The 20,040-nt window shown below is 36.9% G+C and overlaps 2 protein-coding genes across 2 annotated transcripts in view; one reads left to right on the forward strand and one right to left on the reverse strand.

Annotated features, from left to right (window-relative positions):
* Positions 1 to 5,996, forward strand: part of dachb (dachshund b) — a 35,042-nt gene extending 29,046 nt beyond the window's left edge. The window contains exons 8-11 of the mRNA XM_036557744.1: positions 561 to 708; positions 4,665 to 4,799; positions 4,898 to 4,975; positions 5,707 to 5,996. Coding sequence (XP_036413637.1) covers positions 561 to 708; positions 4,665 to 4,799; positions 4,898 to 4,975; positions 5,707 to 5,741 — 396 coding nt within the window. The 3' untranslated portion in view covers positions 5,742 to 5,996. The remainder of the gene's footprint in view (positions 1 to 560; positions 709 to 4,664; positions 4,800 to 4,897; positions 4,976 to 5,706) is intronic.
* A 5,398-nt stretch (positions 5,997 to 11,394) lies between these two features.
* Positions 11,395 to 17,512, reverse strand: cnpy3 (canopy FGF signaling regulator 3). The gene is made up of 6 exons (XM_036557692.1): positions 17,287 to 17,512; positions 16,822 to 16,948; positions 16,273 to 16,369; positions 15,403 to 15,525; positions 15,142 to 15,259; positions 11,395 to 13,146 (listed from the first exon to the last, which is right to left on the reverse strand). The coding sequence occupies exons 1-6, from the start codon at positions 17,381 to 17,383 to the stop codon at positions 12,908 to 12,910; spliced, it is 801 nt and encodes a 266-aa protein (XP_036413585.1). The 5' UTR covers positions 17,384 to 17,512; the 3' UTR covers positions 11,395 to 12,907.
* Between the last annotated feature and the right edge of the window lie 2,528 nt (positions 17,513 to 20,040).

Consider the following 20,040-nt stretch of genomic DNA (forward strand, 5'->3'; position numbering starts at 1 on the left):
GTAAACACTGTTCACTCTTAAAACATACTGTTCACTCCCACACAGGCCATATAGGGAAACTAAGCTGCAAAAATAGCTTGTTATAAATTCATTGTTTCTTTGTTGTCACAAGAACCAACTCCTTTACATGTATCCATCTACCCAGTCAGCATTTTAGGCCCTCCCATTTACACTGAAGTTATAAGGAGGGAAACAGAATGTTTAGTTTCAAGGAATAAAGACAGAATAAAAAATGGTAATGTAAAAATGAATTATGGCTGTTTTTGCTGCATAAAACTACACAAATGTTATGTATGGATATTAGGGGGAAAAATAAAATGCAAGTAAAGAGCATTTTATGGGCCTGTTAGTATATCTATTACAAGCTTGGCAAATTGGCGTTAGCTTAGCACTAACATACATATTAAAATTCTGTAAGGTGCGAGCAGAATTTATCATTATTTTAAAATTAGCATTTTTTTTTCTTGAGCAGAAGGCCTACCTCTGATTCGTCTTGGTTCTTTACTGGAAAAACTGAAGAAAAATGCATCTGCATTGTCTTGTATGTGTGTGTGTTTCAGGGCTTGCTGAAGGTGGCCCTGGAGAATGCCCGGCTGCAGGAGAAGCAGCTCCAGCAGGAGAGGAGAGAGCTGAAGATGGAGCTCTATAGAGAACGGGAGATAAGAGAGAGCCTGGAGAGACAGCTCACCACTGAACTGCACAGTCGAGGTGTGCATGTGTTAGAGCTTTAACCAGGCCTGAAATTTTGGTATGAACCCAAATACTGTTTGACAAACGTGTCTGGGCCTGATCTGAGCCTGACCACATAGCTGAACAAAACTTCACAACTTATACACATAATAACAGATAACAGCTGTTAAGTTACTATTAAACTTGAACAAACTTACTCGTCAGTTAGTGCCTTTAAACAGCATCCCAAATTTTTGCTTTTTTATGGATGAACTTCGTATACACTGTTTAAAAATATGAAATGTTTTTAATAATATAAAACCAGTTTGGTCTCAAATAAATTTATAAAATGGTTCTAATCATGGACAACTAATATATTGCTGCTGTCAGAACAAAACCTCGTATCTCCAAAATGTTAACTTTACAGGAGATAGAAAAACATCTTAATTTTGTATGGAAGTTAATGGAATTTTTCCAATTTTTTCCAAGCTTTTTTGGAGCATTTCTGTTGGTCCGTTCATCAAGAAGTTTTGAAAGGTCAGCTGGCATTTTCAAATTCTGGAAAAAAAAAAAAAGTACAAAACAACAAAAATGGAGATAGAAGTTTGTTCCAACAGCAAAGATATATGTGTGTGTATACACACACACGCACACACAATCAATCTATCTATCTATCTATCTATATATATATATATATATATATATATATATATATATATATATATATATCTATCTATATATATATATATATATATATATATATATATATATATATATATACACACATCTGTTTCTCTGCATACTTTGTTAGCCCCATTTTACCTTGTTCTTCAGTGGTCAGGACCCCAAGGGTCCTGAGTGGTGGATCATTCTCAGCACTGCAGTAACACTGACTTAGTGGTGGTGTTTTAGTTTGTGTTGTGCTGGTACGAGTGGATCAGACACAGCAGTGCTGCTGGAGTTTTTAAACACCTCAGTGTCACTGCTGGACTGAGAATAGTCCACCAATCAAAAATATCCAGCCAACAGTGTCCTGTGGGCAGCGTCCTGTGACCACTGATGAAGGACTAGAGGATGACCAACACAAACTGTGCAGCAGCAGATGAGCAATCGTCTCTGACTTTACATCTACAAGGTGGACTGACAAGGTAGGAGTGTCTAATAGAGTGGACAGTGAGTGGACAGAGTGTTTAAAAACTCCAGCAGCACGGCTGTGTCTGATTCACTCGTACCAGCGCAACACACACTAACACACCACCACCAGCTCAGTGTTACTGCAGTGCTGAGAAGGATCCACCACCCAAATAGTACCTGCTCTGTGAGGGTCCATGGGGGTCCTGACCACTGAAGAAAAGGTAAAAGGTAAAAGGGGGCTAACAAATTACGCAGAGAAACAGATGGACTACAGTCTGTAATTGTAGAACTACAAAGTGCACCTATATGGTAAGTGGAGCTGATAAAATGGACAATAAGTATAGAAACAAGGAGGTGGTCATAATGTTATACCTGAGCGGTGTGTGTGTGTGTGTGTGTGTGTGTGTGTGCGTGTCGATTTTCTGAATTTTTATTTGTAACGTTATGTTGACCGAACGCAAAGAGCGGAACTTTAGCTATAGTCGCCTTTCTCCCATCTCCACCAGAAAACTTTTCCTCAAAAGTTTCTTGTGAAATGTCTCTCAACGTTCCACTGTTTTGTGAAGCTGAAGTCAGCTTCTCATTCTCCAGCTTCTTGTTCGAATTTTCTCGTTCAACCTTAAATTCTGCCTGAGGTGCCAGAATGTAAATGCGACACCATTTAAGGTAGAATGGGACAATTTGAAAAAGATATATATTTATATTGTGTGTTTGTGTGTATATTTGACCAGGGTCCCTTCTCCTTGAATGGAGAGAGACCAAAAAACTTGAAACTCAAGGCCAAATTACTGTTTCAAAAACATATTTAAAATCGCTGGCAAACTCTGACGAAAAAACATAAATAGTTTGTAGTGTTTGGCTCAAAAACACACGCAAATGTGTTTTTTCGGGTTGTTCTGGCTACTTCTCTTACACTGCTCTCGGCAAGGGAGAAGACTTTTTCATCCAGCAGCTTAGTCAATAGGCAGATTGGCTCTTTATATTGAAGGTCGGGACTTCCTCCGCAAACAGAAGCAATGTTCAGTGTTACGAGCTTTCCCATTCATATTTTAACCAGTAACCTCTCGTCCTCTGTAACCTATTTGTCAAAACTTGAGTTGAATAACAAAAAAATTGCAAACAGATAATTTACAGTATATAACAACTCAAAGTCCTTGAAATACTGAGATAAACATTTAAAAAAAGATTTAAATTTACAGTAAATTATTATTCTATAAATATAATGCTAATTGTATAAATATAACAAGTTACTAGAAACTTAGTGTTGGCTAATGTGCTGTTCTCATGTGGCTTTATGGACCTTGGTGGATTCCAGTACCAACAACAGAAGTGACTTGAGCATTCCAGATTACAGTTGTTCAATGTAAAGAAAAAGGCAGGAAGAAAAACTAAGCTGGGATAAATGCAAGGCCCATACTTTCATGGAAAAGAAGAATGAAAACATTGTGAAAATATTAAAGAAATACCATTCACTACCCCAGTTCATATGGTCCATATATAGAAACTATACTGCAAAGACAGCCTGTTTTGAATTCATTGTTTATGTGATGTCATTTACAATTATCCACCTATTCAGCCTACAGCAGTTTAGCTGCACCCTTTAACATTGAAGTTGTAAGCAGTGTTTCACCTTTGAGTGCTTGAATGAATCACAATACAGGGCAACCAATCAGAACAGAGCTCATTTATCTTGTATCAATCTTAAGTACTATTCAGTCAGTTGTGGTTTTACATGGGGAGGTGGGTAAGTTTACCACAGGGCATCCGTAATGTTTATGACCACGCAAGATGATAAATTTTAGTATAAATGACAGAGATGGATCCGTGACATCTTTACCTCAGAAAAGAGTTGAAACTATGTCAAAACATTTAATTTAGCCATTGTGTAGTTTACTCCATTTGTCATGCTGTCTTAAGTTAATGCACTGTGTCATTAGCTTAGGAATTCACAGCCAACAGTCAGTACCCCACCACATACACTGTTGTTTAACATGCTTTAATGTTAAAAGTGTTGTACACTTGAGGCAGGACAATATATATCAGCTTGATTTTAGCCACAGAGAACACAGTATGGAGTGCCTCCATACTTAATAAACTCCTTTTCCACAGAACATATAGCATTTTTATAAACATGTCGATTAATAGAGGATTAATATAATCTGAGGTTATTTCTACGGCTTATTCTATAGAAGGAAAAAGAGGCCAGAATTTTTACTGGCATAAAAATGACTGACATGATGCATTCAGATGGGACCAAAATCACTGACATGTCTAAAATCACTGAGAAACGCTGGTAAAAATTAAATTTCCCCACCACCTTATGTAAAACTAGTCCCATCTGAGCAGGGCTTTAAAGGCATAGTAACAAAACCAGTCTGTTTAATTATAAGAGTAAAGAGAGGCTGGAAAATGGTTGTGTAAAAATGAAATATGAGTATTATTTATCAAATATCATTTTTAATACATAAAACCACACAAATATAAAATAAAATAATGGGCTATGAGAAACCTCAGTGTACACTTTTAACCTTAGCTTAACAAATATTAAAATTAAAAAATGTGTGAGTTTGAGGAGGGACATATCATAATTAATAGTAATTACTAATATATATCATTAACTATTCATGTGTGTATGTCTTCAGAGAAAATTGATGGGTTGTTTAGACTTCTGCACAGATTAGTGTTTTCCCTCACTTAATACAATCGTGAAAGCCTTGCTAATTAGCTGAAGAATTGAATTAGGTGTTTTAAATCAGGTGGAAGGCTAATCTCTGCAGAGCTTTGCCTCACCAGGACTGAAGTCTGACACCCCTGGTTTAAATGGTCATTCAACTAATCTTTATTACACATCTCTTTACCAGTCACCATTCAGCGGCGTCTAAGGAAAGAGAAGAAGGCGAAAAGGAGACTGCAGGAGGCCCTGCAGTTTGAGTGTAAGAGAAGAGAGCAGGTGGAGCAGGCCTTACAGCACACTGCCTCACACATATTCACACATGGTGAGAGACACACACTTCCACACTCACTGATAAAGAGAAAACAGTTTTATTAAGTAGACTAAATGTGATCTGTTAATATAGATGTATTTATGTTAAAGCAGATAACAGAGAAGGAGTTGGTCTGAATGTGGAAGTGGAGCACAACAGAGCCCCAGAAGAGAACAGCACATTACAAGGTAGCATGCAAAGCACTGAATGACTGATTCATTGGCCATATAAAAGATATACATTCAGCAAAATAGCAGTTCAAGAAAAATGTTGAAAAATGAAAAGCTATCAACATTCTCTTGTGTTTGAATACAGTCACAGGGGACACATAATAATGAGAGACATAACAGATGGAGAGTCAGTGTTATGTAAATGAAAAGCACCTTTATGTTGAGGGAAGAACAATCATTTCTATTTAAAGATATCCTATGAAAAACTCCAAGTAAACAATGACATGCTTATAATCTCATTTTCACCCCAACAGACAGTCTCTGCATTGTTATACATATATAAAGCACTAAACCATCTTCTTAGACTATCAGTAATCAGTAGTCAAGTAATGTAAGTTAGAGTAGCTAGAGTTTAATAGCTTCTAGCTAACCAGCTTAAAAGCTAACAGTTTGAAATTTTAGATATCTAAAAGGTTTGGTTGTTTTTTTTAATGAATATATTATATTAGTTTCAGTCTATAGTCTTGTAAAGTAGTCAGGGCCCCGAACAAGTTCTAGTTCTGTGCTTTTTCAGAATACTGTTTTGTAACATAAGGCCTACATACAGCCTATGTGAATGTTTTTCAGTTTGTTTTTACAGGTTTGAGAACTTTAACACTTGCAAACAACCCTGAAAACAATATTTTGATTAATGTTACATTTTATTTCTAGCGCTACTTTCAGTTTTCTCTTGTACTTGTGTTTTGCAGAGAGAAAAGTATTTACAAAGACAGGAATGTACTGAGGAATGAAGACGCAGTAGTGAAAAGTGGCTGTCCTCTACACATTATTTGGACAATTCACATCTGTACATCACAAATTCAGGAGAAGATTAATTATTGGCCTTGAAATGATTTACCAGATAAAATGCTAAAACACATATTCTTCTTTGAAACTGAAGGCAATGTTTTTTTTAAATGTTGCAGTACGTTTTTGTTTGTTTATTTTTCCATGAAGGAAACTTCTGATGTCTTACTATCTGAAGCTTCTTCTAATTAAACTCTTCTGCTCAACTCATTGTTTTATTTAAGAATGTCATTTATTTAAAGATTTTTCTGTTCTTTTAACTTCAGAATTCCCACTGAATGGAGTATTTTGTGATCTTTTAGTAATTTTGATTCTGTCATGTCATGGGCCTTCAACAAAACGGAAAGGAACCAATTCCATGACAACTGACTGAACTGACTCGTCTCTCCATTGTACGTTAATTCAAGCACCTTTTTTAGCTGATAAATGTAGTATTATCTTAACACAATTTCCATTATCCAGTTATTTATACAACTACATATTAAAGAAAATGCAGAATATAATATTTACTTGGCCTTTTTATTTTTAATGAAACCTGATTTTAGAGTGTCAGGATACAGAATGGACAAACGTTTTGTTTCTTATCAGGCAATTGTGTTTTAGAGCTGGTAGTGGAGGTTTTGGACAACCCTGGCCAAATTACATAATTTTTGCAAAGTGAAAGGAATTAAACACCTTCTGTAGCAAACGGTTTTGAGATTTATTGAATGTGAAAAATAAATAAAATACGTTTTAATAAGTTTTTAGTAAGTTTTAATGGAAAATATTGTCAATTGTCACTACCGAAATAGTCACTACTGAAACATTTGGTAAAGTTTCAGTAGTGTTATGATTGTTTTGTTAGTGACAAATTAGAGCATTCTTTTTTTTTCTGAATGTTTATTTAGAGGGCTATAAAGCTGACCGAGGCTGTTTGACAACAATCATTTATTTTAATAAAATAAACATAATCTACAGGATTATTCAAAGCAAAGTTTTCTGTCTAAAGTTCAAGTCAGTTAAAAGTCTGAAATGAGTTTTAAACTCTGATTTTGAAACAATTCAATAAAATGATACATATATGCACATGTACTGACGTTTTATTGATGTTAATTAAAACAGGGTTTCTCAACCTTTTCCACCCCAAGGCCAACTACAGAGCATAGCAGCCCACAGAAAAATTAAAATCAACTTTAAATATTTCTAAATGCACTTTTGTTTTTGTTTTCTTAAATGTTGAAACTGAAAACCTGAGAATCAGGACGTGAAAAAGATCAGATTGTTAATTTCAGTTGAATCACAGAAACCAAACTTTGCTGTTGTGTTAAAAAGATAACATGTTAAATGTATATTTTCAGAGATTATAAAAAAGGGGAAAAAGCAAAAAGAATAGAAATGTACAAGGTAGGTGTGGACTGTTATTTGGATCTGCAGTACATCACGTTTTCACTGAAAATGCTGCACTGCTTTTGGTCTCGAGATTTCTTTTTAGTTGTGATTCATTTGAAATAGCCAAACCACACTCACAGGGGTACTAGATTGTGTTGTCACAATCAACAATAACAATGAACCTTACTTGATATCTTCTGCTTTACGATTGGTGTATCAATTTCAACCACTGAGGTCGCTGATGCTCGACCAAAATACGTTCCGATCCATGAACCAAAATCAAATGCATGTCTTCACTTGTTTTATTTTACAGCAGCTCGTGGTGCAGAAACGATATGAGAGTCTGTAAAGAGTCAGACATAAAAACAGATTTTGCTGACGATACAGCACCAATGTGCTGCTAGAAAAGGAGGAAAGCAAGCTAAGTTGATTAATTACCTGTTCATATAATGCGTTCCCACCAGCACTGAAATGAACCATTTGGAAGTGGACTGAGACCTGTGATTTTTGGTGGACCACAGTTCAGCTGTCTGCTGTAGTATTCACAGATGTCAAAACAGACCACACAGAACAAAGTAGAGTGTGAAAGCACCCTGAGAAACTTCTCCATCTCTGCCTCTGTGCCTCTCTGCATCTTGCGCCTGTGACTGCATCGTCTCAAACTGATAATATTTGTTTAGGATATTCCTGCAATGTTTTTATTTGTACGTCTATTAATTTTCATATTGGTTATAATTTGAAAATGTTTGATTCCTCGATTCTTAAGTAAAATTTTTTTCTCCACTTATGTTTTTATGATTTTAAAGTGATGTTACTGACCCACTACAAACTACTGCCTCCTCAGAGTACAGGCCTGAGGACCACTGCAGGATGCTTTGCAGCCCACAGGTTGTGAGTGCCTGAATTAACACATTAATATTAACAAAGGCCAACTAAGTCCAGTGACACTGACACTAGAGTTTGGACAACAACATTTAAATCTGTGGTAATTTGGGAAGAATACGGTTACTTTTATCTTGTATGAATCAGCTAGTCTAATCCCTTTTTGTAATCCCAATACAGAACATCCTCTGTTTGTAAGCTCACCTAGCTAGCTTGAACATTGCTGTTAGTGAGGATCCTGCTGTCCAACTGCCTGCTTCAACTAACAAGTTTTTGAATATTTTTACAAGCTCAACCAACAATTAGTTGGTTCATTTCCTCACAGATCATTATTGAGATCATTGATTATTGAAACAACCAGTAGCCTTTTTTAATGTTCCTCTGCCCTGACAGACACCCTAAATTCTCTCCACTATAAAGGTGAAGTGTTAGAATGCAAAAGTTAAATATGTGAACAACTAAATTACTCAAATATCATACAGCGGCTTGTGTTTAACAGTGATTGGGACTGTAGTATATATGGCCTTTTCCCTTCTTCATATTTGTGGAATTCCCAGTGGGACAAAAGCTCCCACTGGGAATAGTCTGTGATGACATGCAGCCTTTCTTTGGATTCCGAATTTAGGATCCCTGTCTAAAAACAGACAGTTTCCTGAAAGAAGACATCATGGGAACAGACTGCAGTTATAAAAAAATACCAAAGTTTAAGATGACAAAATAGAGAGAAAAATAGAACAAATTGTCACCCTCCTTTATTCTGTCCTTTAATGGAAAGAGACCACCAGAAAACCTCAAGTTTGGTTGAACCATTCTCAGCATAGCGGTGCCACTGCTAGGGTATCTGTCCAACAGTGACCACTCTGCCCAAAAACAGAGCACCGATGAAAGGCTAGAGCATCTCATCCACAATGGGCCAGTGTGGCTGCAGGTTGTCATTCCAATCAAGCCGAATCACACCTGATTTCACTTGTTTAATTAGATGGTATCAGTCTTCAAACAGTTGATTAGTTATTTGAGGTGTGCTGCTTGGTTGAAATGGAGATCTGTAGCCACTTTGGCCCTTTGTTGAAAAGACTGAGGCGCCCTGGCGTAGATCTTATCGCGACAGACATAAATTCTCATGACAAACATTAATTGATTAAAGATGAAATACAATCTCACTGCACACAGTGTTGAAAAACCCCAGCAACACTGGTGTGACTGATACATTCATACCAACCCAACACACTAGTATTCCACTAGCAAGTCAATGTAATGTGACTGGACCACAACTCAAACATTATCTGGCAGCTTTTGTCTTGGGATGGTCCCCTACCCTTTTGGCTAAGTTGTGCAACAATAAATGGGCCTGTATAATAAATTTAAATAAAAAAAAAATTCTGCATAATTTGTATTTATTTTCTGAATTTAACATTTTGGAACAAATGAGACATACACTATTAAATGTGCTGTAACTTTTGCACAGGCCACATTTTATGCTTTATTTTTTTCCAAGATGTTGAATAAACAGTAGTTGTGCATGAAAATGTGCAGAAGTGTAGAAGTTGTGTTCGCTTATTTTACAAAATGTAATTTGGCCAAGGGGACCCAAACAATTTGCATATGGCTGTATAAAATGCACATGTATAGTAGGTGTTACTGATAAAATGGTCAATGAGGGTAGGTAAGACACCAAAATACACAAGGTACGTAATAAACTCTCTGATGAGCATAATTCATGATTTTAAAGTAGTTTGCTGTCTCAGGTGATTTATAAAGCCATTTTAGCCCCCAAATAAAGACACAGAATATGGGAAATATAAAATAGCCTATATAAAAAGATCTGGATTTGAAGAGGAGAGCTTTGGAAACGGTAACACTAACACACTGACACAAAATTATTTTTATTTGTATTTATATTTACACTATTTAGATTTAAGAAAAAAACACTGTGGTAAATCATGTCTGTTATGCTTTGTATACATTATATTTCTATGTTGTGACAATATTCTGTATTACTTAACACACAAATGGTTATGCTTTCTCTGTTTGTAAAGAGCTTACAGGCTACAATCATCAACAGATTGTGTGTCTAGCTGTGTGCAGTAACCCTTCGAGTCCAGCAGTTAAAATGTCAGCTTAAAGTCCTTGATGAAATGTTGTCACAGGCAATTGTGCTTTAGGATGTCCAGAAATCAGCAGTGATGTATTCTGCTGGTTTTCCATCTTTCTACTTTAAGAGATCATAAACTTTATTACACATTTCCAGAAGCTGCTCCAGACAGCATTTTCTTGGTAGGCAAGTGTGGTTCCCTTTCTCAGCCCAGGCGCTGCTATAGGTGGAATGGAAACTAAAGACGTTATTCAGATTGATGCTGTACAAGAACCACTTTTGGTTCAATAAAGACCTTTTTAAGGTATGATTCTTCAAAGTATGATATAGGGCCAAATGTGTCATAAAGAGTAAGGGATATATTTCAAAATATATGCACACGTGTATCAAATATTGTGTGATATATGAATCATACATATATGTCTGGTAGGTGGGTGAACACGAATAATATGTGGATAATTTATCTTACATATCTATATACTAAATTATTTAAAAATATTTTCAGTTATTTCATATTTAAATGATTCTATTGCATAGTTTACAATGTGCATGTTTTTAATGTTTTTTCTTCCACATACTTTAATTAGGAATACTTCACCAACCAAAAATATCCAGCCAACAGAGTCCTGTGGGCAGCATCCTATTACCACTGATGAAGGACTAGAGGATGACCAACACAAACTGTGCACCAACAGATGAGCTTCCTCTCCATCTGCAAAGTGGACCAACTAGAACTGCCTAATAGAGTGGACAGTGAGTGGACACAGTCCACTGCTGTGTCAGATCCACTGGTACCAGTGCAACAAACACTAACACACACACAACATACATATATATATATATATGTATATATGTGTGTATATATATATATATATATATATATATATATATATATATATATATATATATATATATATATATATATATATATACACACACATACATACATGCATACATATACACACACATACATATGAAACCAAAGCATGTGTACAACAAATGTAGATAGTTAATTTAAAAGTCTTAAAGATTATAATGTTTTTTATTATCCAATCAACAGCTACAACTTTAATTGCATATCAAAAACACAAGCAGTCCGTAAGGTTCTTAAAGGTTGCACATAGCAGAATGACCTGCATACTGCAATACTGCAGCACACACACACACACACACACAGACATACACACACAACCTGACTGTATTCTGTGTTTAGGAGTAGCAGCTGTTGACTTTAGAAAGCACAGTAAACAGAAACATATATTTAAAAAAGCAGGGGTAAATAAACCATCTTTGAAAAAGAATTTACCATGTAACACTGACTGACTTTTAAGTCTCAAATTGTGATGATTTTCAATTTCCACCATTAATAGTGCACAATACAGAGATGAGGAAGAAGGAGATTAAACCTCATCAATACTGTCTAAAATACAATAAGCTACACTAAAACTTCAAATTTGAGACTGGGATGGCAAGATGCTCAAAGGACTTTAGAAAACATAAAGCAAAAACATCTAAAATCAAATTCACATTATAAGGAACTTATTGCAACCTAACACACATGAATGCATGAATAAATTATGAAGAGAATTTATTCACTGAAATGCTTTATCCTTCAATTAAAATGCAGAACAATGTAGACATCACTGAGATCTAGGTTTCTCTGCGAAATTGTGACCAATAATATTAGAACAAGTCAAGTTTTTTCCCCATTTAAAATACAACACATTCTATTTTTTTTTTTAACCTAAAACTCTAATGTATCTTGAAGAGAGTTAATCAATTTCTACATAATTACATTGTCAAGATGTAAACAAAATCAATTCTAGAGAAACTAAAGTCAGATTTGATCATAGCAGGGGTAATATGAATAAGATGTCTGAAGCATTGAATGCCTCTAAAAGCTGCCTCACATAATGTTATTATATGAAGTGGTTACAAATGTTACTTGATGCCTCAGACATTGTTTGAAAGGAAGCTTTTGGCCTAAAAAAAGTATTCATGGCAGAGAGGTCTATGCAGAATAAAAATAGTACCCAAAACAGTAAAACAGTACCCAAACTACTGGTTTTGCCTTTATCAACATTACATATAAAACACTCATGTGTAGGCTCACTAAGACGTGTAGGTTCACTGGTCATTTTGGAATTTGAATAAATTGACTATATTTGAATTGTAGACATTGTGGCTTCTGGTTCAGCACCACTGTAAAGGAATTTGAATCAGTGTTTCTCTACAATCCACCACTCCACATGAAATCACTCAATGACTTGTTTACGTGATTGAATTATGCAGGTATTTTGAAAAATCTATGGAAAACCCTTTCAATTGAAGTGAAAAGAGATACTTCTGCAGATCGTAAAGACTGTGACTGGCCAAATGTGAAACTTCTTGACTAAAGGTTCCCTCAACTGAGACAGCAGAGAGAAAGATGGAGAGAAGTGAAAAAATATTCAAACAAACCACCACTGCCTTACTGCACCTCATAGTTTTAAACACAATCTGTGGCCACTGATACACTCTTATAGTAAAGGTGCCGAAAATGGTTCTTTGGAGTGATGCCATAGAAGAACCACTTTTGGTTCCCTAAAGAACTTTTAATGAATGATTCGCTGCCAAAACTGGAAGCTTTTTTTTCTAGAGAAAAGCATTACTGCAAAGAACTCTCTTTGGCACTTTGTTTTTTAAGAGTGGGCATTTTAATGGGAAGGCGAGAAGGTAGGACCAAATGAAAAAATAACATTGATGTTCAGATATTCTACAGGTCAGAGTTCAGTTTTCCCCTGAATGTCCTCGTCTGATGTGTGTCCATCCTCCTCTTTTTTCAGCTTGTCACTATTTTCACCAGACAGCTTACTCTTTTTCTTCTTCTTCTTTACCTTCTTCTCCTTTTTCTGGCCATCTTCACTATTTTTGGCCTTCTTTTTGCTCTTCTTTTTCTTTTTGTCTTCTGCAATGGCTGCAGTGTCTCCTTTCTTCCCAACCCAACTTTCTTGCAGACAAGCTTCAAGTGAAGAAAAAAAATATAATTATTTGTATATGAGGGTTAAACCACCTACAAGTTTTTTTCCCCAACCATTTCCCTCCTAGATTTGTTGATACTATATACCTGAACACCTATGTGACCTTCTTGTAACCAGCTTCTGTACATATGTTTACATATCATTGCTGTGGACAAAACCTTGCATCTCCATCTTTGTGTTTAATTTTTCATGTTTTAAAATAATTTAAAAATGGCAGTTGCCCTTTATGTTGTGTCAAAACCACGAAGAAATGGACCAACAGAAATGGTTCAATATTACTTGGAAAAGGTTTATTTCTCCATTAACTTCCATTAAAAGTTAAGAATGTTTTTCCTTGTCCTATAAAGTTACCATTTAGAGATACAAGGTTTTGTTCTGACAGATGAATGCTATCATTTATTAATTCAGTCATTGTGTGATGGGTTTACCTTGTCATTTACTCATTTAAGGTCATTTTTTGGTTTCAGTGTTGACTTTGTATGCTAATGAGCACTGCTCTCTTTGGCTGTCTTGATAGAGTGGGCAGGGTAGGGGTGTGGTCATTGTGCAGAGGTAGAAAGCTGGTAATGTATGTTTGCATCAGGCTAATGGTGGTTAAAATGTTCATTTCATAGCAACCTTTCTACACAGACATCTGAATAGACATCTTGTAATACACATTCAGGTATCATATTCCATACTTTGGACTCCTGAATGGTAGACACGATGACAAGTACCTCACATGAAGCAGTTTTTCTTTGCATCTATGCCTGCTTTTAAGAAAATTTTGACCATTTGCCAATTTGCAACAGTGAAGTTGACATCTGTGTGATTAATTAGATATGTCACTTATTAGGATTTGGCTGATCCATCCATCCATCGTCTAAACCGCTTATCCTTCTGGGTCGCAGTGGGGTGCTGGAGCCTATCCCAGCTGTCATTAGGCGGAAGGCAGGATACACCCTGGACAGGTCGCCAGTCCATCGCAGGGCAGACAGACAGACATACACATTCACACACACACCTAGGGGCAATTTTAGCATGTCCAATTGGCCTGACTGCATGTTTTTGGACTATGGGAGGAAACCGGAGTACCCGGAGGAAACCCACGGAGACACGGGGAGAACATGCAAACTCCACACAGAAACGACCCTGGTCACCCGGCCGGGAATCGAACCCAGGCCATTCTTGCTGTGAGGCGACAGCGCTACCTACTGCGCCACCGTGCCGCCCGATTTGGCTGATATTTCAAATAAAGACTGATACAAATTTAGGAAACTGAAAGTACTGATAACAGACTCTATCGGCCAATTTAATTTTACAAGGCAAAAAAATTAAACAGATTTTAGTTAAACAGTGCTTTACTGATACATATTATTGTTACTTATCAACTATAAATTGTCATATTTCTTAAACCAAACAGCAGAAACTCAGAGTCTTGAATAACGCAAAGCAAAATTCTTAGTGTTTTTTTGTTTTTTTTTTGTTATCGTAACCATAATACTGCAGGATCTCAATATTACACATTATGGGTTGAGCCATAAGCAAGCAGACAAGACAAGCAGAGAATAGGATACCAAATGAGCTAGCTGGCGCAGGGCAACTTGAGAAAAACCCTGACAGCAACTGGCTAGTTTAAATACTTTTGGCAGCACTGACTGCCATCTGTCATTAGAATTAGCCTGTATTATTCAGTTAAATACAGGAACAACATGAATGGGAGTGGGTTGGGTGTGCGGTTTCTATGTGATTGAAAAAGACCATTGTTAGATATATGAGAAAAGAGGACAACTATGGAAGTACAAACTGGCTTGTTCTCAAGTCTTCATGCACAAGCTGAGCACTGCCTAACCTTGAAACTTTGGCCTTGCTTCTGAATGCTGCTGATATAGCCTTTTAAAAGAACAGAAAATGTCCAATTGTTTAATTTGTGCTCCTGTCCTTTTTTAAAATGTTATGTCTGTAAATTCAAATGTGAACTATGTACTGTAACTTACATGTGTCTTGTCCTTTCAGGACATGTTTCTCGCACAGGTGTGTCATCAGGTCTTCTTCCTGGCTACCTTTATACCAGTCTTCAATAACCTCTTCATACTGCTCAATCATCACATCACACTAAATGAGATAGAAAACATGAGATACCAAGAAATAGATGATCAGAAAGAGCATCAAACTACTCAGCATGTACATGCACAACCAAACAGCAGATACAGAAATTTGGTTACATTCAATTAAAGATGTCTTTGTTTCACACATACCTGTTTCTTGAGATCAGATACTTCAGCACTTGTCTCATTCCACAGCTCATAAGGAATGTCCATGACAACCTTCACGCCTTTATGGACCAGGTTATGCAAGGTGGAAAATGTCTCAGACATACCCTATGCACAGAGAAAGAGCAGCTAAAGCTGAACATCAAACTCAACATTAGTCCATTAGGGCCCACCTTAGGCATATAAATTTACACAGTGCACACTTCATTATGTAGTTAGCTAAACATCTAAACAAAGGATGACTGACTACTTCAAAATCTAGAAATCTAAGTTTAATGATGTACTCCATTTTCATATGGGTAAGGGTAAAATGAGTTAACTGTATGGCTGCATGATGTTGACATGTGACCGAACTGTGATTAACTGAACCATACCATGACATATTTCTGACTGTATGTGAGAGGCTCTCTGAGTCAGCTTTTTATTTTTGTTCAGTGGCAGGTGGGTTAATGATATTATTTGTTAATTTTATTTTTCCACCACCAGCTGGGGCATGGTGATTTTCCTTCAATACAATGACATATTTCTGGGTAAAACAAATTATTAGCATTTTCACTTGATGTTGGGGGTGGCTGTAGTGGGAGGTGAAACATGATATTATTGGTTAATATTATTTTCCTCCACCCACTGGTGTATGGTGACATAATCAAAACTCAGAAGACATTTTAGCAGCAGGAGAAGTCACTACTCCAACGGGAAAACAGGAATTTTGTCTTTTCAATGTTATGGTAATGTTATGATAATGACCAGGGGCAGAGAGAAGTCTGCTGCAGTTGATTAGGACATGGTATACTGTTGACAGAGCCCTAAGGTTTAGAAGCCCAACTATGATTTAGAGCAAAGATTGCCTCCCACCTTTGCAAAGCGATTGCTGCCATCTCTTTCCTTGTGTAGATTGTACTGCAAAATCCTTGAACAAACGCTCTCCATCACCTCTATAAACCGAATATCACTAAAGACAAACATAGACACACAAAACTCAGGTCTTGCTCTTCAATGCATACTATTTCAGATTTTTGTTTATTCTCCTAATAGTATACAATAAGCACAAATTGTTGAAGAGGAATTCCACCGATTTTACAAAATGTCTGCAGTGGTTGGGAAATAAACATGATGGTTCATTTGCAGAGAAAGTTACTGATTCAGGTTTCTTTATAATGATAGTGATAGGAACCAGGATTCACGATGTCTACAAAACAAATACAGCCATTTTATTGACAATCCAAAACCACCAGTGAACCTATCTGGTTCCTATCACTGTAAATAATTTTGACTGTGCAAGTTTATCTAGAACAGAGTATTTTACACCAAATCACTCTAAATTATTTTGTTTATATCTTACCCATCTAATAATGGAGAAATTTTGAAAATCGGTGTTTCTTTTAAGGAAAATCTCACACTTACGATTTCACGTATTTGATTGGAGGTGCTCCTTTATTGTCCAAGAAACGGTAGTTGGTATCAATAACTGCTTTTGTCTTGCCTGTTTCCTCAAACGCAGATTTCATTTCAATGCTCAGAAACTTGCACACTGGTGGCAAAAGAAATGCAACAGGGAACATTAGGCAGACTTCACGACTGATATAAATAACTCGCATCTTCCGTTATAGCAGAAACCCTTCTAGTCTTCATGAGGTAAACTGTGGTCCCACTTCTGCTTTTGAAAAACGTTCCTGTCAATTACTGAACCTCCTCCTCCCCACACCAGGCTCACATATTTAACATATTCACTCACTGACGAAGGAGACTGTAGCCGATAATACTCATAATCTCCACAGCATTTCAGAAAAACGACACGACACGGCTGTACTGATGAGGTTTTCGGTGAAACAGGTGCGGTGAGTGAATGGTGAAACATGAGAAACCTACCTTCACATTTATTCGGTAAATGCACCCACTCATCGTCTTCGCCTGTTTTGGCCTGTGCACTCACGAAAACCAATGCAATAAGCATTAACGCTCTCATTTCAGAATGACTGGCTTCGATTTAAATAAAAAAAAAATGCATAAACAATTTCTGCTTAAAACACGGTAAAGGAGCACGCTACCGCTAGCTTTTAACCAGCCTCCGTTTCTGCATGTTTCACTTCCGCAGCAGGTATTACCAAAGCAGACCGCCTACAAGAATGACCAATCAGAGCCGCCGAAGTGGCAGTGGCGATCCAATGGAAAAGAGGGGGAGGAGCTGTGAGCGGCCTCTGTATATGTGCCTGCGTCCAAAGGATCTGCGGCTTGTTAAAGGGCAATTCCACCAATCTTTCTAAGTTTCTAAATAATTCACTCAGAGTGGTAAAAAGTCATTCAGAGTGGTTTGATGTGAAATGGTTTATTGTAGAGAAACTTGTAGAGAAACTACACTCTGATTTATTTACAGTGGTGTTGGTAGGAACCAGGGGTCGCCATGTCTACAACACAAATATAAATACAAACATAAATACAAATACAAACCATCAGTGAACCTACACATGTCTTCTAAGTTTAATGTTGATGATAAACATTAAACTTAGAATACAATAGTGGTAAATTTGAGAAAAAAAGAGTTTTCTTTTGTAGTTAACAGAAGGCTGTGAACAGCTCCAGCTCATTTAGTTTTTAGTACTGATGTGAAATATGGTTAATCAGTGAAAGAAACAATTTGTTGTCTGGTTTTACTTATTTCTGTTGGTGGTTGTTAAAATGTGCAAGTGCTGTCTCTGCAGGGAGAAAGTTCCTAGTTCAGTCACCACTACATGCACCACATGCTATTGAGATGGGTAATGTTTAGCAATGACATATAACTGGTCATGTTTTATCCATCAGCTGAACTAATCTATAATATGCAAAAGTAAACTAGTGATGCAGCCTGCAACAGAATAGCTAGGATCGTATGGTCCATGGTGCAACAGAAACTGATGGGCCTCCCCATACAAGAAATACTTTCAATGAGCAAAAAAATAACAGTGTCATTTGCCTGTTTACTTGCTGTTAATGCTCTGTATGTGTGCCACTCCATCCAACAGCATCTAATTAAACCAAATGTTTACGTTAGACTACCTATTTTAGATTTTAATATTAAATTTAAAATTATAAATGATAAATATATCCTGTTGCAGGTTGTGAAGGATCAGTTTTAAAATGTTACCACTGATAAGCAGGAGATAAACAGATGTCAAGGCTGTCTGTGTAGTGCTGATGGAAATTGACTGGGGAGGTATGTTGTTAGGCCTTCTGCTTAGGTCCACAGCTTACTTCTGAAGTAATTCGGTAGAATATATAATCAAGTACATGCAGACTTCCTATTGGCTGTCTTAGGTGTTCTGCTTAGGCCCACAGTATGAACTTCTTTTCACTGTATCCATAGTTTAGTTTCAAAATAAAGGTTTGGCTGAAAAGCATTGAACTACTGGTAAGGCAGCATGGTCTCCCATCCAGTCACTGACCTGGACCAGCCCTACTTAGCTTAACAGCTTAGGCAAGCCCAAGGGTTCCCAGCCCCATAGAGCCACAGGTTGAGGCAGGATTCCAGTATTGGCCATTTAAAGTATCCCACCACTCTATTAGGACTGAATAGAGGCTGATTTTTTTTTTAATTCTTCATTTAAATTGAAAGTTATTTTCATTTCAAAGTAAAGGTTAGGTTCATAACCTGATTGTAACTTCTAATGTCAGTTAGTTTTTAATACAAGCCCTGACCAAGCCCCACACTGCTAAGTTTCTGACATGAGACCAGACCAAGGGTTCTCATAGATTTGTACACACTGGCTGAAGCTGGAAGCCTATACATGACTTCTGAAGTAATTTGGTAGAATATATAATCAAGTACATGCAGACTTCCTATTGGCTGTCTTAGGTGTTCTGCTTAGGCCCACAGCATGAACTTCTTTTCACTGTATCCATAGTTTAGTTTCAAAATAAAGGTTTGGCTATACAGCATTGAACTACTGGTAAGGCAGCATGGTCTCCTATCCAGTCACTGACCTGGACCAGCCCTGCTTAGCTTGATAGATCAGTCAAGCCCAAGGGTTCCCAGCCCCATAGAGCCACAGTTTGGGGCTGGCTTCCAGTATTGGCCATTTAAAGTATCCCACCACTCTATTAGGACTGAATAGAGGCTGACTTTTTTTTTAATTCTTCATTTAAATTGAAAGTTATTTTCATTTCAAAGTAAAGGTTAGGTTCATAACCTGATTGTAACTTCTAATGTCAGTTAGTTTTTAATACAAGCCCTGACCAAGCCCCACACTGCTAAGTTTCTGACATGAGACCAGACCAAGGGTTCTCATAGATTTGTACACACTGGCTGAAGCTGGAAGCCTATACATGACTTCTGAAGTAATTTGGTAGAATATATAATCAAGTACATGCAGACTTCCTATTGGCTGTCTTAGGTGTTCTGCTTAGGCCCACAGTATGAACTTCTTTTCACTGTATCCATAGTTTAGTTTCAAAATAAAGGTTTGGCTGAAAAGCATTGAACTACTGGAAAGGCAGCATGGTCTCCCATCCGGTCACTGACCTGGACCAGCCCTGCTTAGCTTAATAGATCAGTCCAGCCCAAGGGTTCCCAGCCCCATAGAGCCACAGCTTGAGGCTGGCTTCCAGTGTCGGCCATTTAAAGTATCCCACCACTCTATTAGGACTGAA

The sequence above is a fragment of the Colossoma macropomum genome, unplaced genomic scaffold, assembly GCF_904425465.1.
Source record: "Colossoma macropomum unplaced genomic scaffold, Colossoma_macropomum, whole genome shotgun sequence".
NCBI lineage: Eukaryota > Metazoa > Chordata > Actinopteri > Characiformes > Serrasalmidae > Colossoma > Colossoma macropomum.

Bases quoted from the DNA above. Each gene is read 5' to 3' on its own strand.
- cnpy3 (XM_036557692.1), bottom strand. From the start codon at position 17,383: ATGAGAGCGTTAATGCTTATTGCATTGGTTTTCGTGAGTGCACAGGCC. The intron at 15,526-16,272 runs GTGGGAGGCAAT...CTCTGTGCATAG, and splicing joins GCAGCAATCGCTTTGCAAAG to GGTATGTCTGAGACATTTTC. The intron at 15,260-15,402 runs GTATGTGTGAAA...TATCTCATTTAG, and splicing joins TATCTGATCTCAAGAAACAG to TGTGATGTGATGATTGAGCA.